At 38.6% G+C, this 21407-nt stretch overlaps 1 protein-coding gene and 1 long non-coding RNA gene across 4 annotated transcripts in view; both read left to right on the top strand.

Annotated features, from left to right (window-relative positions):
• Nucleotides 1-21407, top strand: part of pbrm1 (polybromo 1) — a 30608-nt gene that overhangs the window by 1607 nt on the left and 7594 nt on the right. For 2 of the 3 annotated variants that reach the window (XM_084395262.1, XM_084395261.1), the window contains 28 exons: nt 81-226; nt 334-431; nt 533-680; nt 1613-1759; nt 1878-1988; nt 2078-2146; nt 2238-2336; nt 2500-2585; nt 3248-3339; nt 3892-4108; nt 4177-4318; nt 5116-5210; nt 5357-5636; nt 6334-6439; nt 7404-8043; nt 8135-8346; nt 9346-9531; nt 10084-10241; nt 10348-10602; nt 11217-11362; nt 12627-12784; nt 12996-13179; nt 13309-13513; nt 14598-14799; nt 14899-15048; nt 16256-16411; nt 19036-19085; nt 19241-19454. In XM_084395262.1, coding sequence (XP_084251388.1) covers nt 89-226; nt 334-431; nt 533-680; nt 1613-1759; nt 1878-1988; nt 2078-2146; nt 2238-2336; nt 2500-2585; nt 3248-3339; nt 3892-4108; nt 4177-4318; nt 5116-5210; nt 5357-5636; nt 6334-6439; nt 7404-8043; nt 8135-8346; nt 9346-9531; nt 10084-10241; nt 10348-10602; nt 11217-11362; nt 12627-12784; nt 12996-13179; nt 13309-13513; nt 14598-14799; nt 14899-15048; nt 16256-16411; nt 19036-19085; nt 19241-19454 — 4744 coding nt within the window. In that variant the 5' untranslated portion in view covers nt 81-88. The remainder of the gene's footprint in view (nt 1-80; nt 227-333; nt 432-532; nt 681-1612; nt 1760-1877; nt 1989-2077; nt 2147-2237; nt 2337-2499; nt 2586-3247; nt 3340-3891; nt 4109-4176; nt 4319-5115; nt 5211-5356; nt 5637-6333; nt 6440-7403; nt 8044-8134; nt 8347-9345; nt 9532-10083; nt 10242-10347; nt 10603-11216; nt 11363-12626; nt 12785-12995; nt 13180-13308; nt 13514-14597; nt 14800-14898; nt 15049-16255; nt 16412-19035; nt 19086-19240; nt 19455-21407) is intronic. The other variant, XM_084395263.1, reaches the window with a different exon arrangement.
• LOC311281907 lies at nt 19755-20307 on the top strand. Its single transcript, XR_014625859.1, has 2 exons — nt 19755-19809; nt 20241-20307. It is a non-coding gene; the product is annotated as an uncharacterized lncRNA (long non-coding RNA).

The following is a 21407-nucleotide window of genomic DNA, read 5'->3' as shown; positions in this document are numbered from 1 at the left end:
TTTACTTCAACAGCAGTAATTTAGTTTGATCTTACATAAGCTAAAAGCGAACTATTTGACTCATTACACCTCTTTTCTAGCGTTTACAATGGGCTCAAAGCGACGGAGAGCCACGTCTCCATCCAGCAGTGTGAGCGGAGGAGATTTTGAGGACAGCCAGACAACATCCATACCTTCAACCAGTCGGAAGAGGAGAAGAACCACAAACATCCCCACTGTTGACCCTGTGAGTTCATACACTTCATGTACATTTGATGTGATCCAGATCAAGTGACTTCACAATCTGCTTTAGGAATATTGCATATGCTAGTGCGTCATCTGTTTTCCTCACAGATTGCTGTGTGTCATGAGTTGTACAACACTATCAGAGACTATAAGGATGATCAGGGCAGGATGCTGTGTGAACTCTTCATCAGAGCACCAAAGAGAAGGTCAGTGACACACGAGAGATCGAGCCAGTCGTTATCTGAATATCTGAAACTTAAACAGTTTTAACATCACAGTGGTTAAGACATGCAATGCGTCCCCACAGGAACCAGCCGGATTACTATGATGTGGTGTCGCAGCCCATCGACATGATGAAGATCCAGCAGAAGCTGAAGATGGAGGAGTATGATGATGTTGAGCAGCTCACAGCCGACTTTCAGCTCTTATTCAACAATGCCAAGACGTACTACAAAGTGCGTATATATCTTACACTAGCAGTCCAATGCTTGAAATCATTTAGATGTTTTTTAAGTCTCTCATGCTCACCAAAGCTGCATCAGTATAGTAAAAACTGTAATATTAATAGATTTAATATATTTTAAAATGTCATTTATTCCTGTACGTTTTCAGCATAATTTCTTCAGTGTCACATGATCCTTCAGAAACCATTCTAATATGCTGATTTGCTGCCTAATTATTACTGGTGCATTATTATTATAACAGTTCTTAATATCAGTGTTGAAAACAGTTGTGCTGCTTCATATTTGTGTGGAAACTGTGAAATATGTTTTAAGATTCTTTGTTGAATAGAAAGTTCAAAAGAACAGCATTTATTTGAAATAGAAAGCTTTTGTAACATTATGAATATCTTTACTGTCACTTTTGATTCATTTAACGCGTCCTTGCCGAATAAAAATATGAATTTCTTAAAAAAGAAAACTCACAGGTTTCCACAAAAATATTGATAATAAGAAACATTGATAATTATAAAAATGTTTCTTGAGCAGTAAATCATCATATTAGAATGATTTCTGAAGGATCATGTGACACTGAAGACTGGAGTAATGATGCTGAAAATTCAGCTTTGATCACAGGAATAAATTACAGTTTACTATATATTAAAATATATTTTTTATTCTAATCATATTTCTGTATTTTTATTCAAATGAATGCAGATGTGGTGAGTGGAAGTGACTTCTTTCAGAAACATTAAACAATCATAATAATTCAAAACTTTTGACCGGGAAATATATTTGTATATCGCTTTAATTATTGTGCCATGAATAGGTTTGAGAAAATGAGATTGAAATATTGATGATTATTGCTTTAGATCTACCAAATCATTTAAATAAGAAATTCACAAATGCCAAAAAAGAAATACGCTAAAGCCTCTTTTCCTGTGCAGCCAGAAACTCCGGAGTACAGAGCGGCTTGTAAACTGTGGGATCTGTACATTCGCACCAAAAACGAGTTTGTGCAGCGAGGAGACTATGATGAAGATGATGACGATGACGACACACAGGAAACCCCTGGAGGGGCCACAGAGGAGGAGGTCAGAGGTCGCAGATCTTGACGGTCATGTTGTGTCTGTGGCCAGGGATGATTTGGACCTATTCAGATGAGTTTTAGATGTGTTTGGGCATTAATTCTGCTCTGTTTTGTTTGTACAGTCCGTCTCAAGCCTTAAGGAAGTTCTCGGGCAGCTTCTGGACGCTGTGCTGACGTACACAGAACACGGGCGTCTCATCAGTGAACTTTTCCAGAGACTTCCCTCTAAAGTGGTAGTTGTCTCAGTTTCATTTGAGTACGTACACAAACATATTATATTATTATTATTATTATTAATTAAACATTTAACATTCTTTTTCAGCAATATCCAGATTATTATGCTATTATTAAAGAACCAATAGATCTGAAGATCGTTGCACACCGAATACAGGTATCTTATTATTACGATCATATTCTGTTACAGCTTATCACCATTTATTATCGATTTACACTGAAGTCGATTTGTGTCTTTTTTCCCCTAGATGTGCTACTATAAAAGTGTAAACCATATGGCTAAAGACGTTGACTTGTTAGTCAAAAATGCCAAAACCTACAATGAACCCGGATCACAAGTGTTTAAAGTAATGTGTCACTGAAATTCTGTTTACATTTGTATACAATTTATATAATATCTTAGACTTGCACTGATTAGCATTTTGTAGTATGTTAATACATTTATAATGCCATGTTGTGTGTGTAATATAAATATATATATATATATAATGTAAAGTCATGAATTTCCAGGATGCAAACACCATCAAAAAGATCTTTGCACAGAGAAAACTGGAGCTTGAACATGCAGAGCCTGTTAAAAGTAGCATCAGGATCAGGTAAGTTGTGTTATGGATAGCACAATTTATTAGTTAGTTATTTTAGTTTAAGTATGTAAAATAGAATAGAATTATTGAATTGTATCAAATATATTAGTTTTCAACATCAGGATGAGGTAAATTGTGGATTACATTTTATGGATTACAAATCATGGATTACATTTTAATATTATTATAAAAGTAGCATCAGGATCAGGTAAGTCGTGTTATGGGTTACATATTATCATAACACACTTTATTAGTTAGTTATTTTAGCTTCAGTATATAGAATAGAATTATAGAATTGTATTAAATATATTAGTTTTTAGGACCAGGATGAGGTCAATTATGGATTACATTTTGTGGATTACAAGTCATGGATTACATTTAAATATCATAAAATAATTGTAAGAAATGTGCTAGTTTTACAACATGCAGCATTTTTTTTTTACTTTTGGCAATATAATATTTGCATTTGCGTAATTTTACAATTGCACCATTTTAATATAGTAAAAATTATATAAAAAGTATCATTGTGTTTTTTTAAGGTTTGTAACATGGTGTTATGTACCCACTCTAATGTGTGGGTTTTAAATGAATGAATAATTTTGATCTACAAACTAAAACATTTATATTCTGTGAAGTTTGACTTGTATTGTTTTTGCACTGGTGTTTGTGAACAGGAACAGAAGGTTTGCACAAGGAGACAGACTCTCCTCCATCACTACTGCTCTACAGTACGGCTCAGAGAGCGAGGAGGATGCCATACTAACTGGTAATAGCACTGTCGAAGACAGAGATGTAACATCAATATAGAATGTTAGAATTGGTCTTATATACTGTATATACTAGGGATGCACCGAAATTTCGGCTGCTGAAAATTATCGGCCGGAAATGGCATTTTCGTTTTTTGGCCGAAAGAGAAAAAAGGCCGAAAATATGCCACCCTTCCCCTCCCCACCCCGCATAGAACTTAATGAAGAATAATATATTGATTTTTAATATTATTTTAATATAGGCCTATTTTCGGTCAAATTTTTGTTAAAAAAATAAAAGTGGGATATTTTATTTTATTGGCTTAATTTTTTTTTAAGTCAAATTAAATTATTGAATTTAATTAAAATGTTTAATAATAATACAATTATAAATAAAAAAAAACGAATTTAAAATAAGAAATTAAACTTTTTTTCTTTTCTTTTTTTTAAAAGTAATTTTCAGTTTCGGTTTTCGGCCAAGTGCATCCAGAATTTTCGGTTTCAGCCCAGAATTTTCCTTTCGGTGCATCCCTACTATATGCTAATCAGATGACTGTTTCCATGTTCTCAAGGCTCTGTTCATTACGATGAAGGCGAGTCAGAGGCCGAGAGCCTGCACTCCAGCATGGACATGTGCAACCCCATCTTCCAGATGTATGAGGCAGTGCGGGGCGGCAGAAACAACCAGGGACAGCTCCTAGCCGAACCCTTCTTTCAGCTGCCCTCCAGGAAAGACTTGCCCAACTACTTCCATCAGATCAGCCATCCAATCTCCCTCCAGCAGATAAGGTGCAGTAGGACAGTAGGACGCTCCTCGGTTTTCAACGGAGGATGACATGTATTTTATCTCTCCTCAGGAGTAAGATGAAGAACAACGAGTATGAAAGTGTGGAACAGATAGATACAGACCTCAACCTGATGTTTGAGAACGCGAAACGCTACAACGCTCCCAACTCTCAAATCTACAAGCGCGTGCTGAAGTTGCAGCAAATATTGCAGGTAATATAAATCCATTCCACTAAGTGACGTGTTATAAATTACTGTGAATTACAGTGACTCAATAGGCAATGCAGTTAAAATGAATGATTTGTGCTTTGCCCCGCACATGACGTGCAGAATAAAAAATAGATATTGTAGCCATTAATTAAGAATTCGCTCCCTTGAAATGACCACAATTTAACTAAAATGAGGAAATTAATTTGTATAATGTGGCCACAAATTAAATTGTTCTTAAACAATATCTTGTTTTTTCCCCATAATGTCATGAGTGGGATCTGTACATTTATACTGTGAAAAATATATAACAATAAAATATATTCAAATGTTTTATTATTAAATATAATATTAATTTATAATGTAATGATATTTATTTGCATATAATCTTTTTTATTATTATTAATTGAACCTTCTCTGTGATAAACTGTAATAAATCTAAAATAAATCTTTTTTGTTGTTTAATAGAAAAACATTAACATCATTGGAAATTGTTGAAGTTACAGAAATATATGGAATTTCACAGGTTTAGATTTTGAGAGAAGCAAGTTTTCATAAGGTAGAATGTGTTTACTTATATGATAGACTAAATATAATAAACCAGGAAACTAGATGAAGCAAATTAAGCCATGCATATATGAGTTGACTCCTAAATCGTGATTATCGGTTTAAACGTTATCATGCAGCCCCAAATGAACCTACAGTTCGTCACATGAACTATTAAACATGTTCCACCAATGTGTGACATCCAGAAAGAATCCGTTTTGTCTTCACTTTATGTTTATGTATACGTGTGTCTTCAGATGAAGAGGAAAGAACTGATGAGGAGAGATGATGAAGATGGTGACAGTATGCTCTCATCCACGCTTTCTGATGGCGGCAGCGTCAAGCGCAAAAGGTACATTTACAGCATTAGTGAACCACTGGTAGTATATGTTTGGCACTACATAGTTGAGTACATAGTGTATAGGGCATCATTTGGGACATTCACACTTTGCAAGAGTGGCAGTTGCTAACGCATCACTAATGCATCACCTCTTGCAGCCATAAGAAGAACACAAAGAAAAACCGCATGAAGGCTCTGTACGCTGCTGTGGCAGAGGCTCGGGAGATGGGCACAGGACGGAGACTCTGCGAACTCTTCATGGTCAAGCCCTCAAAAAAAGACTACCCAGACTACTACAAGATTATACTGGAACCAATGGACCTGAGGACCATAGACCACAACATCCGCTCTGACAGATACCCCAGTGAGGACTCCATGATGGAGGACATGAAGCTGATGTTCCGTAATGCACGTCACTACAATGAAGAAGGCTCTCAAGTGAGTTTAAGGGTCACTAATAAGCTTGGAAAGACCGTATAGAGCGTGGGTGTCCAATCCTGTTCCTGGAGATCCACCTTCCTGCAAATTTCAGATCCAACCCTGATCAAACCAGAACCTGAGGATCTTCAGGAGCACTTGATAATTACAGACAGGTGTGTTGAGCAGGGCTGGAAGGTAGGTATGCTGGGAATATCCCAAATTAAATGTCCTACTTCAGACCTCAGTGAGTTCCAGGCAATCAGGTTCACATGTTGACCACATGATGTCGCCACGACACAACAAGAGCATATTGTGTTTTTGTGTCAATTATGGCAAAAACAGAATAAAAACAACATAAAATTGCTTTCAAAAGCAAAAACAAAGGTATTATTACATAAACTTAATGTCTGATGTTAAAGTTTGTTTTTACGTTTATGCTCATTGGAAGCAGGACTTGCTGACATCTTAGAAGTGACGTCAAATGACGCATCTCGCTGAGGTTGGGGTTGATCGATGTACGCCAACTTTGAGTGGCGTTCCAGACATTATATCTAAGAACGAGGTGGGAAAAATCTGGAACACAGCAGTAGATCTACGGGAACAGGATTGGGCACCACTGGGATCGAGTAAATGAGCATGAAAATGAGCTTTCTGAAGAATTTCATTGTTGTAGGGAAACGTTTCATGACTAGCTTGTTATTTGGTTTGACTCTAGGTTTACAATGACGCCAACGTTCTGGAAAAGATATTAAGAGAAAAACGAAGGGAACTTGGACCGCCGCCGGATGACGAGGATATCGTTTCACCCAAGCTGAAAATTAGTATGTTTTTTATCAGCAAAATTTTATCAGAAAAATCGCAATTCGATTTTTTCCCCCAAATCGTGCAGCCCTACTTTGGGGTTTGTTGTCCAGTTTTAAACTTACAGACACTCTTTGTTGGACAGTTTTTCATCAATTCTGCCACAACGAATCAGAAAATGCAGTGTGATCCTATTTAAATTAAAAGTGTGTAATTTTTACACCACTTGGAATTGTAAAACAGTTATATTCCCAAAACTAAATTCTCAAACTTTCCTACTTTCCGCATCATTTGCAACGAATTTTTTTTTAATTTCCATTTATGCATTTAGCAGACTCTTTTATCCAAAGCGACCTACAGAAACAGAACAAAGCATTCATCACAGAGCCAATAATCATTGTGGTACACAGTGCCATGTCATTTTAAGATCCGCCTCTAGTCAATAATTGTATCCCTTAAAACTCATCTCTGATCACCAAAATTACATATTTAAACATTTTTTCTTTGAAAAAAAAATTCTTCATGCCTTAAAATAGCTTGCATGCACACACCCTTGCCTCGTTTAGTATACGCGGTTTTAGGAATATGCAAATGAGCCCCGCCTCCACTCACTCACAGCAGCTCAGAGATCCACTCGTTGATGATCACACGTTGATCTGATTGGTTATAAGGTAGTTTGTGTTGTCAGAAACACCAGCGATTTCAAACCACCATTTTGAGACTGTCTTTAGTTCACCACAGTTTTAAAGAGAAAATACTCAGCAATGGGGTTGACTTATGAATTTACACATGGTTTGTCTTAAAGCACATTAAAAACACCACATAGACATTAAACGCTTGGTTTTCACCACATAAAAAACATAACATAAAAAAAAAAACTTCTGAATTTAAGCTCTTATTTTTGGAGGGAAGTCTCAGGAGTTATGGTTTTCACCAGTCCTCTTAGGAGAAGCTGTGACTGACCATGTGCCACTGTCTTTCCAGGGAAGAGTGGCATCTCTCCTAAAAAGTCCAAGTACCTGACCCCTCTCCAACAGAAACTCAACGAGCTCTATGAAGCAGTGAAGAACTACACTGACAAGCGTGGACGGCGCCTCAGCACAATCTTCCTCCGTCTCCCGTCCCGCGCTGAGCTTCCAGACTACTATGTGGCCATCAAGAAACCCACAGACATGGAGAAGGTCAAGAGCCACATGCTGGCCAACAAGTACCAGGATGTTGATGCTCTGGTGGAAGACTTAGTCTTGATGTTCAACAACGCTTGCACTTATAACGAGCCTGAATCGCTGATCTACAAAGACGCATTGGTGCTTCACAAAGTGCTTTTGGAGACTAGGAGGGACTTGGAGGGCGGCGACGACGCGCATGTCCCAGATGTTGCACGGCTCATCCAGGAGCTCATCCGCAATCTTTTTGTCTCAGTGCTTGGCCACCAGGATGACGAGGGGCGTTGCTATAGTGACTCACTGGCGGAGATTCCAGCTGTTGATCCTAACAATTCCGATAAGACTCCACTGAACTTTGAGATCATCAGAGCTAACGTGGATAAGGGCCGTTATAGGAGGCTAGATGTGTTCCAGGACCATATGTTTGAAGTTTTGGAGAAAGCCAGACGCCTGCACAGGTGATGCTCTTCATGTACTCGTTTTGTCTTGGGGTTTTTGTACCTGGAGAGGTAAAGAGTTGTGTTTAAAAATGTTTAAATTGTGTCGTAGGACGGACTCTGAGATCTTCGAGGACTCTGTGGAGCTCCAGCAGTTCTTCATCCGGATCAGAGATGAGCTGTGTAAGAACGGAGAGATTCTGCTGACGCCCGCCCTCAGTTACACCACTAAACACCTGCACAGCGACGTGGAGAAAGAGAAGAAAGAGAAGCTGCCCAAAGAATATGAAGAGGATAAACTCAAGAGAGAAGAAGAGAAAAAAGGTACCGTTCCTGCAGTATTCAGTTGTTTTTCAATCGGTTTGTGTATTCAGAAATACATCATAAAATGCAATTCATACATTACAATTACTTGAACATTCTTCTGTGATAAACATGTTTTTAATTTGATATTTAAAGTATATTAATATTTAAAGTGAAATACATATATATAGTACTTTTTGCTAGTATTTAGTGCTAGCATTTATATAAATAAGTACTTATACAGTGTATATATATATATATATATATATATAAACATTTACATTTATATATTTTGGTTATATGGAATATTATGTATAATCTGCCAAATCAAGGTCAGTAAAATATTAGATTGTATCATGTCTTTAAATTCTGAAATATTAATTAATGAATATTTATTTTTAAAAAATAAGCATGTTTTTAATTTCTGAATTAAAATAAAAAAAAAATTAATTCAAGTGAAATCCTTCAATTCAAGTGAAATATTTATTAATTAATGTTTCATGATTTAAAACAAAAAAACATTTTACCTTGAAAAAGGTATGTTTTGATAATAATGACGTGTACATGTTTTAAGGAAAATATGTAATTAATTTATACTTGATGTTTACACCACATTTTTAGTCACTTTGATAAAAAATGTAACTTGGCACAGTTAAAAATAGCATAAATGTTTTTCAGAACCATATGACCTACATGAAAAAAGAGTACATTTCTAAGAGCTTGTATTAAAATGGATTTTAAAAAAGGAAAAAAAGAATTTTCTTTATCTTAGAAACCCTTATTTACCATTGACCCATTTTACAGAAGTGACAAACGTTTTGTAACCACAAACCATAATCAAACAGGATAAATATTTAGCCTTTATTAACCATCACAATTTTGGTAGTGACTCCTTTATTCCATACACACAAAACAATCGTTTAGTGGAGTTCTCTCCTGTGTTCAAACACAGTCTTTGCTCCCTAAACTTTGCACTGCGTTGCAGATGGCTGTTATTAATGTTTTGACGTTGATCTCCAGAGGCTGAGAAGAGTGAGGACACAGCAGGTGGCGGATGGCAGGGAGTCCTTCAGCGCAACTACAGCCAGGACTGCAGCTTCAAGGACAACATGTACCATGTGGGAGACTATGTTTATGTGGAGCCCACAGAACCAAACCTGCAGCCGCACATCGTCTGCATAGAGCGCCTGTGGCAGGATGATGCAGGTATTACATCCAGGAAACATTAGATACATGCTGTCAACGTGTGCTATGCATTTATGTTGTTTCATAACACTATTGATTGAGAATATACATTACTGTTAAGATTTGGGGAACAGTAAGAATTTTTTTTTTTTTTTTTTTTTTTTTAAATGAAAGAAATTGATACATCAAAAGTGACTGAAAAATATCATGTTTCAAAAAAATCTGTTTCAAATAAATGCTGTTTCTTTAAAAATAAAAAAAGCAGCACGATAATGATAATGATAATAATAAGAAATGATTCTTGAGCAGCACATCAGCATATTAGAATGATTTCTGAAGGATCATGTGACACTGAAGACTAGAGTAATGATGCTTCAGCTTTGCCATTACATTAATACGTTTCATTTAAAAAATATTTTGAAATAGAAAAGTGTTATTTAAAGTTGTAATATTTCACAATATTATTGTTTTTACTTATTTGCAGCCTTCAAAAACTAAAAAAAATTGTACCAACCCCAAACTTTTGAACTGTGGTATAGCTATTAAAGTATGTGTATGTATCTTTTCATGAAGGAGAGAACTGGCTTTATGGCTGCTGGTTCTACAGACCCAACGAAACATTTCATCTTGCAACACGCAAATTTCTTGAGAAAGAAGTTTTCAAAAGCGACTATTACAACAAAATTCCTGTCAATAAAATAATGGGCAAATGTGTCGTCATGTTTGTGAAGGTAATATCATTCAGCGATGAGTCCAACACATTCCCAATAAGACAAAATACATTTTTACATTAATACTACGTTTTAAAATCTGCTCTGATAAAACCCCTTATTTCAGGAGTATTTCAAGCTTCAGCCTGACAGCTTCCGACCTGAAGACGTTTTTGTCTGCGAGTCTCGTTATTCTGCTAAAACCAAGTCCTTCAAAAAGATCAAGATGTGGACGATGCCCCTGAGCTCAGTGAAGTTCGCCATTCGTGAAGTGACCTTGCCTGTGGTTCGGGTGGCCTCCATGTTTGCACCCAAACAGGAGAGTGACAAGCCTCCTGAGGTGGTAGAGGATGGTAAAGCTGTACCATCCATCATTGATAAGGTAAGACAAACACTGCCCAGCCGAAAAAATACATTCATTGAATAAAATACAAGATCTTGACCAAAAATGAATGCACCTCTTGATGGAAATAAATGTGCATCAGTTTTTAATCAAGATCTTGTATTGGCAATGCAAAAGTCTCCTCCAGCACATCCCAAAGACTTTCAATGAATTTAAGCTCTGGACTCAGAGGAAACGATGCGTGAAAATGATTCTTCATGATCCCTCCCAACTATTCTTTCACAATTTGAGCCTGATGAATCTTGACATTGTCATCCTTGAATATGGCTTGAGGAATCATTTTCACATTTCCTCTTAAATTCATTGAAAGTCTTTGGGATGTGCTGGAGGAGACTTTACAAAGTGCTGGACTCTTGCATTGTCAATACAAGATCTTGACCATAAATCACTCATCCTTGAATATGGCCATAATGTGTCTTCCTACATGGTTGTTTAAGAAATGAAAAGCTACACACTCAGTCAATTAGGGTTAGAAGAACTGTCAATTTGCCTATTTAAGTCCAAACAGCAACTTTTTTGGTAGCGGCTGTGTATATTGACTGATATTGAATATCTTTGACACATGCTGCCTGACCGTCAATCTGTGTCCTCAGGAGAGGGAGGATGTTACCATGGAGGTCAGTAACGGCGAGCCAGGCTGCCAGTACTACGAGCAGCTCTGCTACAACGACATGTGGCTGAAAGTGGGAGACTGCGTCTACATCCGCTCTCATGGGCTCGTTCGCAACCGTGTGGGCAGGTAGGGTACCGATGACGAGACGCAGCGTTGCTCATGTTCTTCCAAACTATATGCCGTCATTTCGTTTGTGGAACAAAAAAGGAGATATTTAGCAGAATATTCATGCTGCTCTTTTCCATACAATTAAATCAAATGGGAACGGACAATGTAGAGCTTCGAAAAAGAACAAAAAGGAACTATAAAAGGGTTCTGTCAACAAGGACTCGCAGTTATATCATTCCAGGCTCAGAAGACTTTTGTTGTACTTTGAAACACAAATGAAGATATTTTTAATGAAACATGAGATATTTCTGTCCCTCCACTGAAAGTCCATTGATCAAAACATTGACACTTCAGAAAGGTCATAAAGACAAAAGTAATTCATATAAATTGATTGATTTAATCTAAGTCTTCTGAAGACACACAATGGATTCATATGATCAACAGATTAATTTAGGCTTTTATTATATAAATATTGAGCGATGCAGAAGACTTGGATTAAACTGCTTCATGTCTTTATAAACTTTTTGAAATGTGAAAGATTTGGTAACAGCTAACAGCGTGCGGCAGTGTAAACCCTCTTTTGGTGTTAAAAAACTACTGTCAGGATTTACTAAAGACACGCAGTGAAAAATTAACGTTGAAAAGGCGTTATTTTTGCGGCTGACCTTATTGCATATGCATCTGTAGGAGTTTCCCTTTCAGACGCAAAATTTATGGCAGGAGAGTATTTAAATGAATCATGTAATGTGGTTTACTAAGGTTTGCGCTAGTCAATTTACTGGTGTTTGTGCCATTATTTACAGCCCAAAAAAAGCACATCTTAAACTAGACACTCATTTTCGCTGCTCTTGGTAGATTGCGTTGGTCATTATGGAAATGATCCGGCTGCGACTGTGTTCTTTCATTTGCACGTCGTCAGTAGATCACGCGCAGAACTTTCCACTCCCATTGGTGCTTTTTTGGAATTGCCCTGTTTAGTAAATCTGGCCCGTCTTCTGAGGTCTTGGATGTCGCATTTGGTTAAAAGATACGGAGATACGATACGAAGGGAGCCAACTGCATTTGGTGTCATTGATGTTAACATCATAATAGTGTTTTGGGTAAACTGACTGTTTAATGTTGCATAGCAACATCTTGGTTATTTTATTTCTGTTTGTACTTATTGTAGCTATAGATTCTAAATCCCAACTGCCACTTCCTAAGATGTCAATAACAACAAGACCAGCAAACTTGGATTCATGACAGTGTCTCCTGATATATAAATGATTTTGTCTTGTAATAGGATAGAGAAGATGTGGGTGCGAGATGGAGCTGCCTATTTCTTCGGGCCCATCTTCATCCATCCCGAGGAGACCGAGCATGAACCTACTAAGATGTTCTACAAGAAGGAAGTATTCCTCAGTAACCTGGAAGAATCCTGTCCTATGACCTGTATTGGAGGTAACAGTATTTTGGCTGGCCCCGAAGTTAAGTTCCATCATCACAGTTGTATTACTGAGTGGTTTCAAGAACATTGACTGAAATACATTGACTCTGCCACTGAGTGATTTACATTGAAAGGACTATTATTACATGAAGTGATATGTTAGTTTCCCTGATTAAATCTTATCACCGTGTCTTCTCCCTCATCTGGAGTGTTTTTTGTCCTCAGGGAAGTGTACAGTGTCTTCTTTCAAAGATTTCCTGTCATGCCGGCCAACTGAAATGCCGGAGGAGGATGTGTTGCTGTGTGAGAGCCGCTACATCGAGAGTGAGAAGCAAATGAAGAAGTTTAAAGGGCTGAAGCGTTTCTCTCTGTCTGCCAAAGTAGTCGAGGATGAAATCTATTACTTTCGGTCAGTTGCTTCAGTAATCCAAAGAAAAATCAAACTTGATTTGCTTAGAAAACAGACTTTAGTGCATAGCGGTGGGATTGCTCGTTTCTGTCCCAACATTGGACTCATGCTTTTGGTTATCTCTGTCAGAAAGCTCATAGTGCCTCAGAAGGAGCCGTCTCCGCTGCTCGATAAGAAGATCGAAGAGTTGGAGGCCAAGTTTGCGGACATGACGGACGAAGAGCTGGAGGATTTGGGTGATGATGATGGAGACGGTTCTGATGCTCACTGCATGCCTCAGCTTCAGACTCAGCTGACCGGTGACATGGACATGCTGCATTACGCCCCCCCGCAGGTCTGCAGTCTCTGTTGTTGAATGAAAACCATTGTTTGTGCTTGTGCAAGAGCAATAGGGAATAGCAGTAGGTGACCCTCAATGATTTAAACCACTGATCTCAGAGGGGGCTTTTCATTGTCATTGTATTATTTACTGTATTGTCTGATAATAATTAGTCTCGAAGAGCGAGAGTATTCAACTTATTCTGGTCAAAAACTGCCAACTTGGGACATGTAAACTGGTCATTATTGGATTTAGGGCCAGATTTACTAAAAAGGGCAAATTTTCGTGAGAGCGCAAAACCAAAAAAGCACCGATGGGAGTGGAAAGTTCTGCGCTTGATCTACTGATGAAAAAAATGAAAAAAAACACAGACGCAGCCGGATCATTTCCATAATGATTCCAACCAAGAGCAGTGCAAATAAGTGTCAGATTTAAGTTGATGCCAGTAAATAATGGTGCAAATACTAGTAAATTGACTAGAGCAAACCTTAGTAAATCACCTTGCATGATTCATTTAAATACTCTCCTCCCATAACTTTTGCGTCTGAAGGGGAAACTCCTTCAAATGCATATGCAATAAGGTCAGCCGCGAAAAAAAACCTGTCCACGCATTGAATTTTTCACTGCGTGTCTTTAGTAAATCCTGACAGTAGTTATTTAACGCCAAAAGCGGGTTTGTGCTGGAGCATACTGATAGTAAATCTGGCCTTAGATGATTCATATTTTCAAAATTACTAGAATAATGCCGTATCATTATGAAATTTAAATTGTAACATTAAGCCATGTTAGGGGCCGTTTTTGCATTCCACTGCGCTACTTTTCCATTGTTTTTCAATGTAAACGCACTAGACTGACATCTTTAACCATCACGTCTCGCGTCTTTAGCAGCTTCTCGTGCGTGACACAGCATTTTTTCATTCCACTGACCTGCATCTCACGTTTTTAACAGCAAAACGGCTTGCCACAAAGTGCTAGCTCAATTCCAGGGACTAGTTTTTTAAAGTAAAGCATATTGAAGCGAGTGATTTTGAATCTAAAGTAGCACGATGCATCCTGTCTAAGGCCGAGACTAGATCATCAGCATCTCATTTTCCCACAGTCCGCACCAAAGTCCATTAAGGGTTTGTCGAAGAAGGAGGGGGCAAAGAGGAAGATCAACATGAGTGGGTACATCCTCTTCAGCAGTGAAATGAGAGCTGTCATCAAGGCCCAGCACCCTGACTTCTCTTTTGGAGAGCTCAGTCGACTGGTGGGCACAGAGTGGAGGAACCTTGAGGCCACTAAGAAAGCGGAGTACGAAGGTAAAGTGCCTGGAAATCATATATGGACACTGTCTTCAATGCCTTCAGGTTCTCCATGAAACATCAAATTGTTTTTTTTATCTTTTGTGGTCGATTCAGAGCGGGCAGCCAAGGTAGCGGAGCAGCAGGAGCGAGAAAGAGCAGCGCAGAACTCCCCGAGAGCAGGTACCCCAGTAGGGGCGCTCATGGGGGTAGTACCCCCCCCGACCCCCATGGGGATGCTTAGCCACAGCATGACGCCTATGGCAGGTAACCCCTCTCAGGTGTGGTGGACACACAGAGCTGCAATACGAAGCCTAACTGCTAACACGCCATCTTCAGCCAGTTCATTCCTTTCACAAAGCTGCCATGTTTTGGTGTCTGTAATTTCAAAACTAACACCTGTTATCTTCCATCAGAGTTACTGCATGAACTGTAACAATCATGAAACTTTACTACCCCTTTTTCATTGGGATGGCGCTCAGCCATGGGTTCAGAGGACTTTTCTCCCAAATGATCCGTTTCCACTGACTTGAGAGCTGAATAATGACGTAACGGGTTGTTTATCCCCCAAAAATTGCCTAAATTCACTTGTAGAATTTACAATTATTTTAGTTTCAATTGAATTAATTTATATAGAATAGTACTGAATTTGAATATCAGGCTAAATAAAAATTTTGGTGCATAATCCTAAAATTATCAGATGGATAACAAAAATAAAAAGGGCTAGTGTTGTTTTTGTTACCTAAAACTATTTTAAAAAAGTGCTAGATAACCGAATTAAAGTAGAAATAAATTAAAATATAAATATTAGATGAAAACACTTGCCATTTAAAAAATGTATGTTAAAAACTGAAATAAAATATGTTTGAATTGAAGTAGTAAAATTAATAAAAACTTAATTAAAATAATAATAATAATTAAAAATAAAGTTAAATAGAAATTATTTTTATTTTTTTAAATAACAAAAACACAATTGATAGTTTGATAACAAACTTAAATATGAAGTGAAAATATGAAAGTAAAAGATAATTCAAAATATTATTAAATACTAAAATAGCTGCTGGAGTAGCTTTTCAGCTCAACTTAATTGGAGAAGAACGAAGCAGTTGATCAAAGTGTACTTTACATGCTAAGGTTCTGGCTTCCATTGCAAGTACCAGCAGCCATTGCAAAGATGATTTTTCAGGCCCAGAACCACTTTTCTTCAGTGGAAATGGGTGGATACAGCAGGCCAGATTAAGCACAGCTCTGGTGCCCAATTTTTGGAAAAGGGGTGTGTGTGTGTGTGTGTGTGTGTGTGTGTGTGTGTGTGTGTGTGTGTTGGGTTTCATGTTTCATCATGAATGATAAATCAGCTTACATGCTCTAATTGTAGTTTTCATTTTCGTTTTACATGTAGTGCATGAATTCATTCTCATAACTGCATGATATACTGATGCATGCATATGTTGTGTCGCCACCTTCCTCTTCCAAGGAAAAGGCATGCTGGGTAGTTACAGGCCACACATGCTGCCCTTTCAGGGGCCTGTCGATGGCATGATTAACATGGCCGGCATGCCTCTACATCCCATGGGGATGCCTGCCTTACCACTCCACTTCCCGTGGGGTATGCCTGGCATGCCGTATCTGGGTAAGGACCACTTCACAGCCACACGTCCCCACTCGCAGTTGCTTCCTGTCTGCCTCTCCAATCCTAACAAGAGGGGCTACCTGTACCATAGAGCAAACGGTCCGCCCGGACCAAGACAAAACCAAGAGACTCCCAATGTTCTGTTGAGGAATAGTTCAGTTCTGTCATCATTTACTCACCCTCATGTCTTTCATTCGTACAACACCAAATTGTGGTAACACTTTACAGCACGTTTCCATTTGTTAACATTGCTTAACTGCACTAGTTAACATGAACTAACAAAGAACAATACTTCTAAAGCATTTATTAATCTTTCAACTTTTAATAATTCATTTTTAAAATAAAAAGTTGTGTCTGTTAGTATTATTTAATGGACCTGAGCTAACATGAACTAACAATGAACAGTTGTATTTTTATTACTAACGTTAACCAGATTAAATATAGCTGCAAGCAGCAAATAACGGGGTTCAAGCGCTTTAAAGCCTTTAAGCACATGCGTAAAAAGGTATTATGTTTTCTTTAGCAAGCTTGTAACCACCATGATCATAGTAAATCAAACATTTAAAGCCAAAACAGGCAATTTACTAAAGTAATATATGTTTTAATGCTTTTTAACAGTTATCGAGGTTAAGCCAAAGACCTAGGAGTAGTTTGCGAAACAATTCGATTGACAGGAGCGGCCCTAGAGGCAAAGTTGCTCAGAAGGAGGAGTTCTACCATGCGGTATTATGAATGTCGTGGACATATGCGAAAAATCGCGTGATAAACAATCCTTTATGCACGTGAAAAATGTGATGGCGCCCCCAGGTGGCCGATTTCTTTTGAATTTCTCACAGGCCTCGAGGGCCGTGAGTCAAACTGGCCCAGCAAGTTTCCTTCCGATTATGTTTTTTTACATAATTATTGACAATCAGATTCCAGCGAATCTTTCTGCACTGGTTTAGTTCCGATCGAAAAATCCTAGGACTATTTAGCAAAATACCAGAAAATTTCGAAAACGTTTGAACGTTTTGTTCGCCGTGAGTCAAGGATCTCAATTATATAAGACACTTGAGTCTGTGATGAGCGGTTTAGGAGTTATGAGCCGTTACGTACTTTTGATCGCTGTAGCGCCCCCATCAGGCCGATCGGGGCGAACCTTTGTGACGTTGTAGACGGTGAGAGTACTACCCTCCCTCAAAAATTCAAGTCTCCACGACTTATGGTTTCGTCTGCCTGATCACTTTTAGGGGAGAATGCTGATCCTTGGAAATTCTAACAATTGCAATAGAGTTTCAGCGCTTCAACCCCTAATCAATTCTGTTACAAATGTATTGTTCGTTGTCAGTTCATGTTAGTTCTAATGGGAGCTTATTTTAAAGTGTTACCCAAAATGTAATATTTTTAAGGTTTTGTTTATTTTATTTATTTTAATATTAGACAACTACATTAGTTAACATGAACTAACAATGAACAATACTTCTACAGCATTTATTAATATTAGTTTATGTAAATCTCAGCATTTACTAATACTGTTTTTTAATCAAGTTGTATCTTTTAACATTAGTTAATGCCCCGTGAACTAACATTAACAAAGGTTAATAAATGCTGTAAACATGTACTGCTCATTTTTATTTCATGTTAGCTAACACATCAACTAATGTTAACAAATGAGACCTTATTATAAAGTGTTACAGATATTTTGAAGAATTTTCAAGTTCTGTTCATTAGAACGAAAGCAATAGTGACTGGGAGCAGTTAAGCTTCAAAAAGGGAGTAAACACAGTATCGCTGCATCTGAATATACCGACTTCCCTACTAGTATGTGAAAAACAGTATGCTAAAACTGAAGTATTTCTGAATACATAGTATTCTCAAACCAGTAGGTAAAAAGTACATAGTAAATGACCTACTACTTCTGCCAGATTCCAGAGTCCACATTCTAGACACTTGACTATCCCATGAAGCCACAGGAGAGGAGTTGTAAATGGCAGGTAACTGACGCTGAAGCTAGGTCACACGACAAAGCCAATGATGTATTGGATCCAGATAACATTCAAATGACACACACACATTTATTCTTTAACTCTCGAACCATTAGGCCACAACTACCCCACAAAACATAATTGGCAGCGGTGGGATTCGAACCCACGCCTCCAGAGAGACTGGAGCCTAAATCCAGCGCCTTAGACCGCTCGGCCACGCTACCTCTTCTGAAGCCATGCTGCAGTTTCGTGTCAGCAACAGTCCAAAATGTAATTCATTATTCAATGAAAATCTGTGTTTGGCTGATTGGTGCTTTTAATATCAAACCTGACACAAAACTTATCATTCAGCGAATAGCAACTTGAATTTCGATCTTCTCCAAACAGAAAGTTCGCTTTATTACACGAGTCAGATGCAGTACTTTCATTGCACATGTTTTGGAGCTTGACAGCCCCTGGTCACTCACTATATCATCAGCGTGAAAACAATTCTCCTTTTGCTTGATTTGAGACTGGATTATGCCATAAACTACGATCAGATTCGAATGGTTTCAACACTGTAGATTATCTACACAGATAAACATGAACAGAAAGAGCTGAGGGTCTCAGTTTACTTTGAAAGTCTCTTCTTCTCAGTGTATGCTGATACCTCTTTCACAGGTATGAATGGAATGGCCCCGGGTTCAACAGGAAGTGCTTATGGGACTCAGGTAATGCTGATTTTGAAGGGTTTTGCGTTTATCCCTTATATGAATGCTAAATGTTAATGCTACTTTATCTCTGGCAACAAAATCAACAACAACGGTTGGATTGAATGGGATCATTTCTGCGCTTCGAGTCGTTCTGAATCTTTGTGTTTCTGTAGATGGGTGTGATGAACTCAGGCCAACAGGCTCCACCACCCTACCCGGGACAGGGGCAGGCTGGGACGCCCTCTCTACAGCAGCCCTCCACCCCTATATTTGTGGCTCCTCCACCCAAACCCCAGCGCCTGCTACACTCAGAGGCTTACCTGAGGTACATTGAAGGACTCAGTGCTGAATCCACTACTGTCAGCAAATGGGACCAAACCCTCTCTGGTGAGTAAGAAGGCAGATTTACATTATGTTCTAATGGTCGACCAACATTGTCAATGCAGATAATTGAGGTTAGATGTCACCGGAAAAGGAAAAAATTGTAACACTTTACAATCAGGTTTCATTTGCTAACATTAGTTAACTACATGTGTTGTGAATTCTTTACTTTTATTTGTCTCTTATGCCTTTATATTCAGTAAGAGCTTGTATTATGTAAATATGCAAGATGCGACTTTTATTATGATACGTGTTCGGCGTAAGTGTTGCGCTATTGGTTACGCATGCAGAGCTAACAGAATGTGACGCAGTTTTCCACCTGTGCAGCACCGTCAAGTGCAGGGCAAAAGTTATTGACGAAGTAAGTTCATTCTATGACTTTATGTGTGTAATACTGGACGTTTATACTGCTGAATCTGTTTGCGATGTTAAGCCTTTGTGATATTGTTGATTTTCGCGATCTTTATGATAATTAGTTCACCATGTGAAATGCACGTGAAAATGCCGCTAGCATCGCGGCGTATCTTGCTAATGTTGTTAGTATCTTGTTTACACATGTTGCTGATTTCGTGTGATATATTCTATACTTGTAATGCTTTCATATCGTGATGAGGACATTGTATAATGTACCAAGTTGTTTATATGCATCTTTATATTGTATTACTCCAGTAATTATTCGTCCACAAACTACAAGTTGTTAATATAGCTTAATGTGGAAAAGTGCGCTGCTTACTGTAACAGTATATTTGTTTAACATTTAGTTATTTATTTCTGATTTATTGTTTATTGCAGAAACTACCTCCAATGCATCAGTGTGTATATGGTGAAACCCTGTACCTAAATAAATGGTGGGAAGAAATTTGATGACTCAGACTCCCTGATCAGAGTACTGAAGTGGTTAATACCCTTAAAAACCGGCATCAGTGGGGCAGTCCCCAACAAATGGTCCTTCGAGCCGGAGCCTTAACTGCTTCAGAATGTCATCAGATGGCAAACCAACATCTCCTCCTCAAGCTAGACCATCACGGCAATGCCAAGCCCCAAGGCACCTTGAGGATTACATCCTTGACTTCCATCACCGACCTGCCCTTTCCTCCATTCCTGTTCATAGGGAGTCAGATGAGCAGAGAGGAGCAGCAGCCGCAGTGCATACAAGTCAAGCAAATGCAGACTCCAGCCAAGGTGGGCGTCGAGACACGCCCAGTCCAAGTCAAGCAGACTTATTGAGTATGGACTCATTAAATAAATTAATGGAATCCATGAACGAGAAGGAGAAAGAGGAGACAGCTGAAATGGACAATCTTCTCCGGAAATTAGATCGGCTAAAGAAACGAAAGCATCGCCGAGACAAGATGATGGAGCACATTAAATCATTCTTGAGGGAGGAACAGGAAAATGAGGACAATGAACAGGTACAGGCTGTTGCATCATCGCTACAATCTTCACCTGCACCTTCTAGCTATGTCAGCCCTCCACCCTTACTCTCACGAGGCACAGTGCTACAAGAGGAAAGGTTACATATAACAAATACTGATCCTGAACCAGGGGTGAAAAGTCGCAACTGTGGATTTGCTCCAGTTCAACCAAGTCATCCACAAACTACAGGTTTACAGTATTCCCCTATCTCCTCTGGCTTGGCATCTCCTGTTTCGCATCACTCACAACCACCAAAACTATATGAGCCTGCTCCCTCTCATTCGTCCAGAGTTCTGCCCAATCAAGAACGAGCTGTAACTTACGAAGCTGAACGAACATTCCAGCCCCTTGAGACACAACAGCTAATTTCGCCGGCACCTGTCTATCCGCATTCTATGGCACCTCACCGCTATCTTGCAACACCATATTCACAGACACAGCCGGTGAACACACCCACTTTATTCAGCTATCTACCCTCTCAAAATGTGGTCTCTGGTTTAGTCCCTTCAGTGAACACTACAGCAGCCGCACCACAGCTCATGC

This window comes from Rutilus rutilus (genome assembly GCF_951802725.1).
Source record: "Rutilus rutilus genome assembly, chromosome: 22".
Classification (NCBI taxonomy): domain Eukaryota; kingdom Metazoa; phylum Chordata; class Actinopteri; order Cypriniformes; family Leuciscidae; genus Rutilus; species Rutilus rutilus.
Note: the sequence above shows the minus strand (reverse complement) of the source record. Positions and strands in the feature narration are given on the sequence as shown.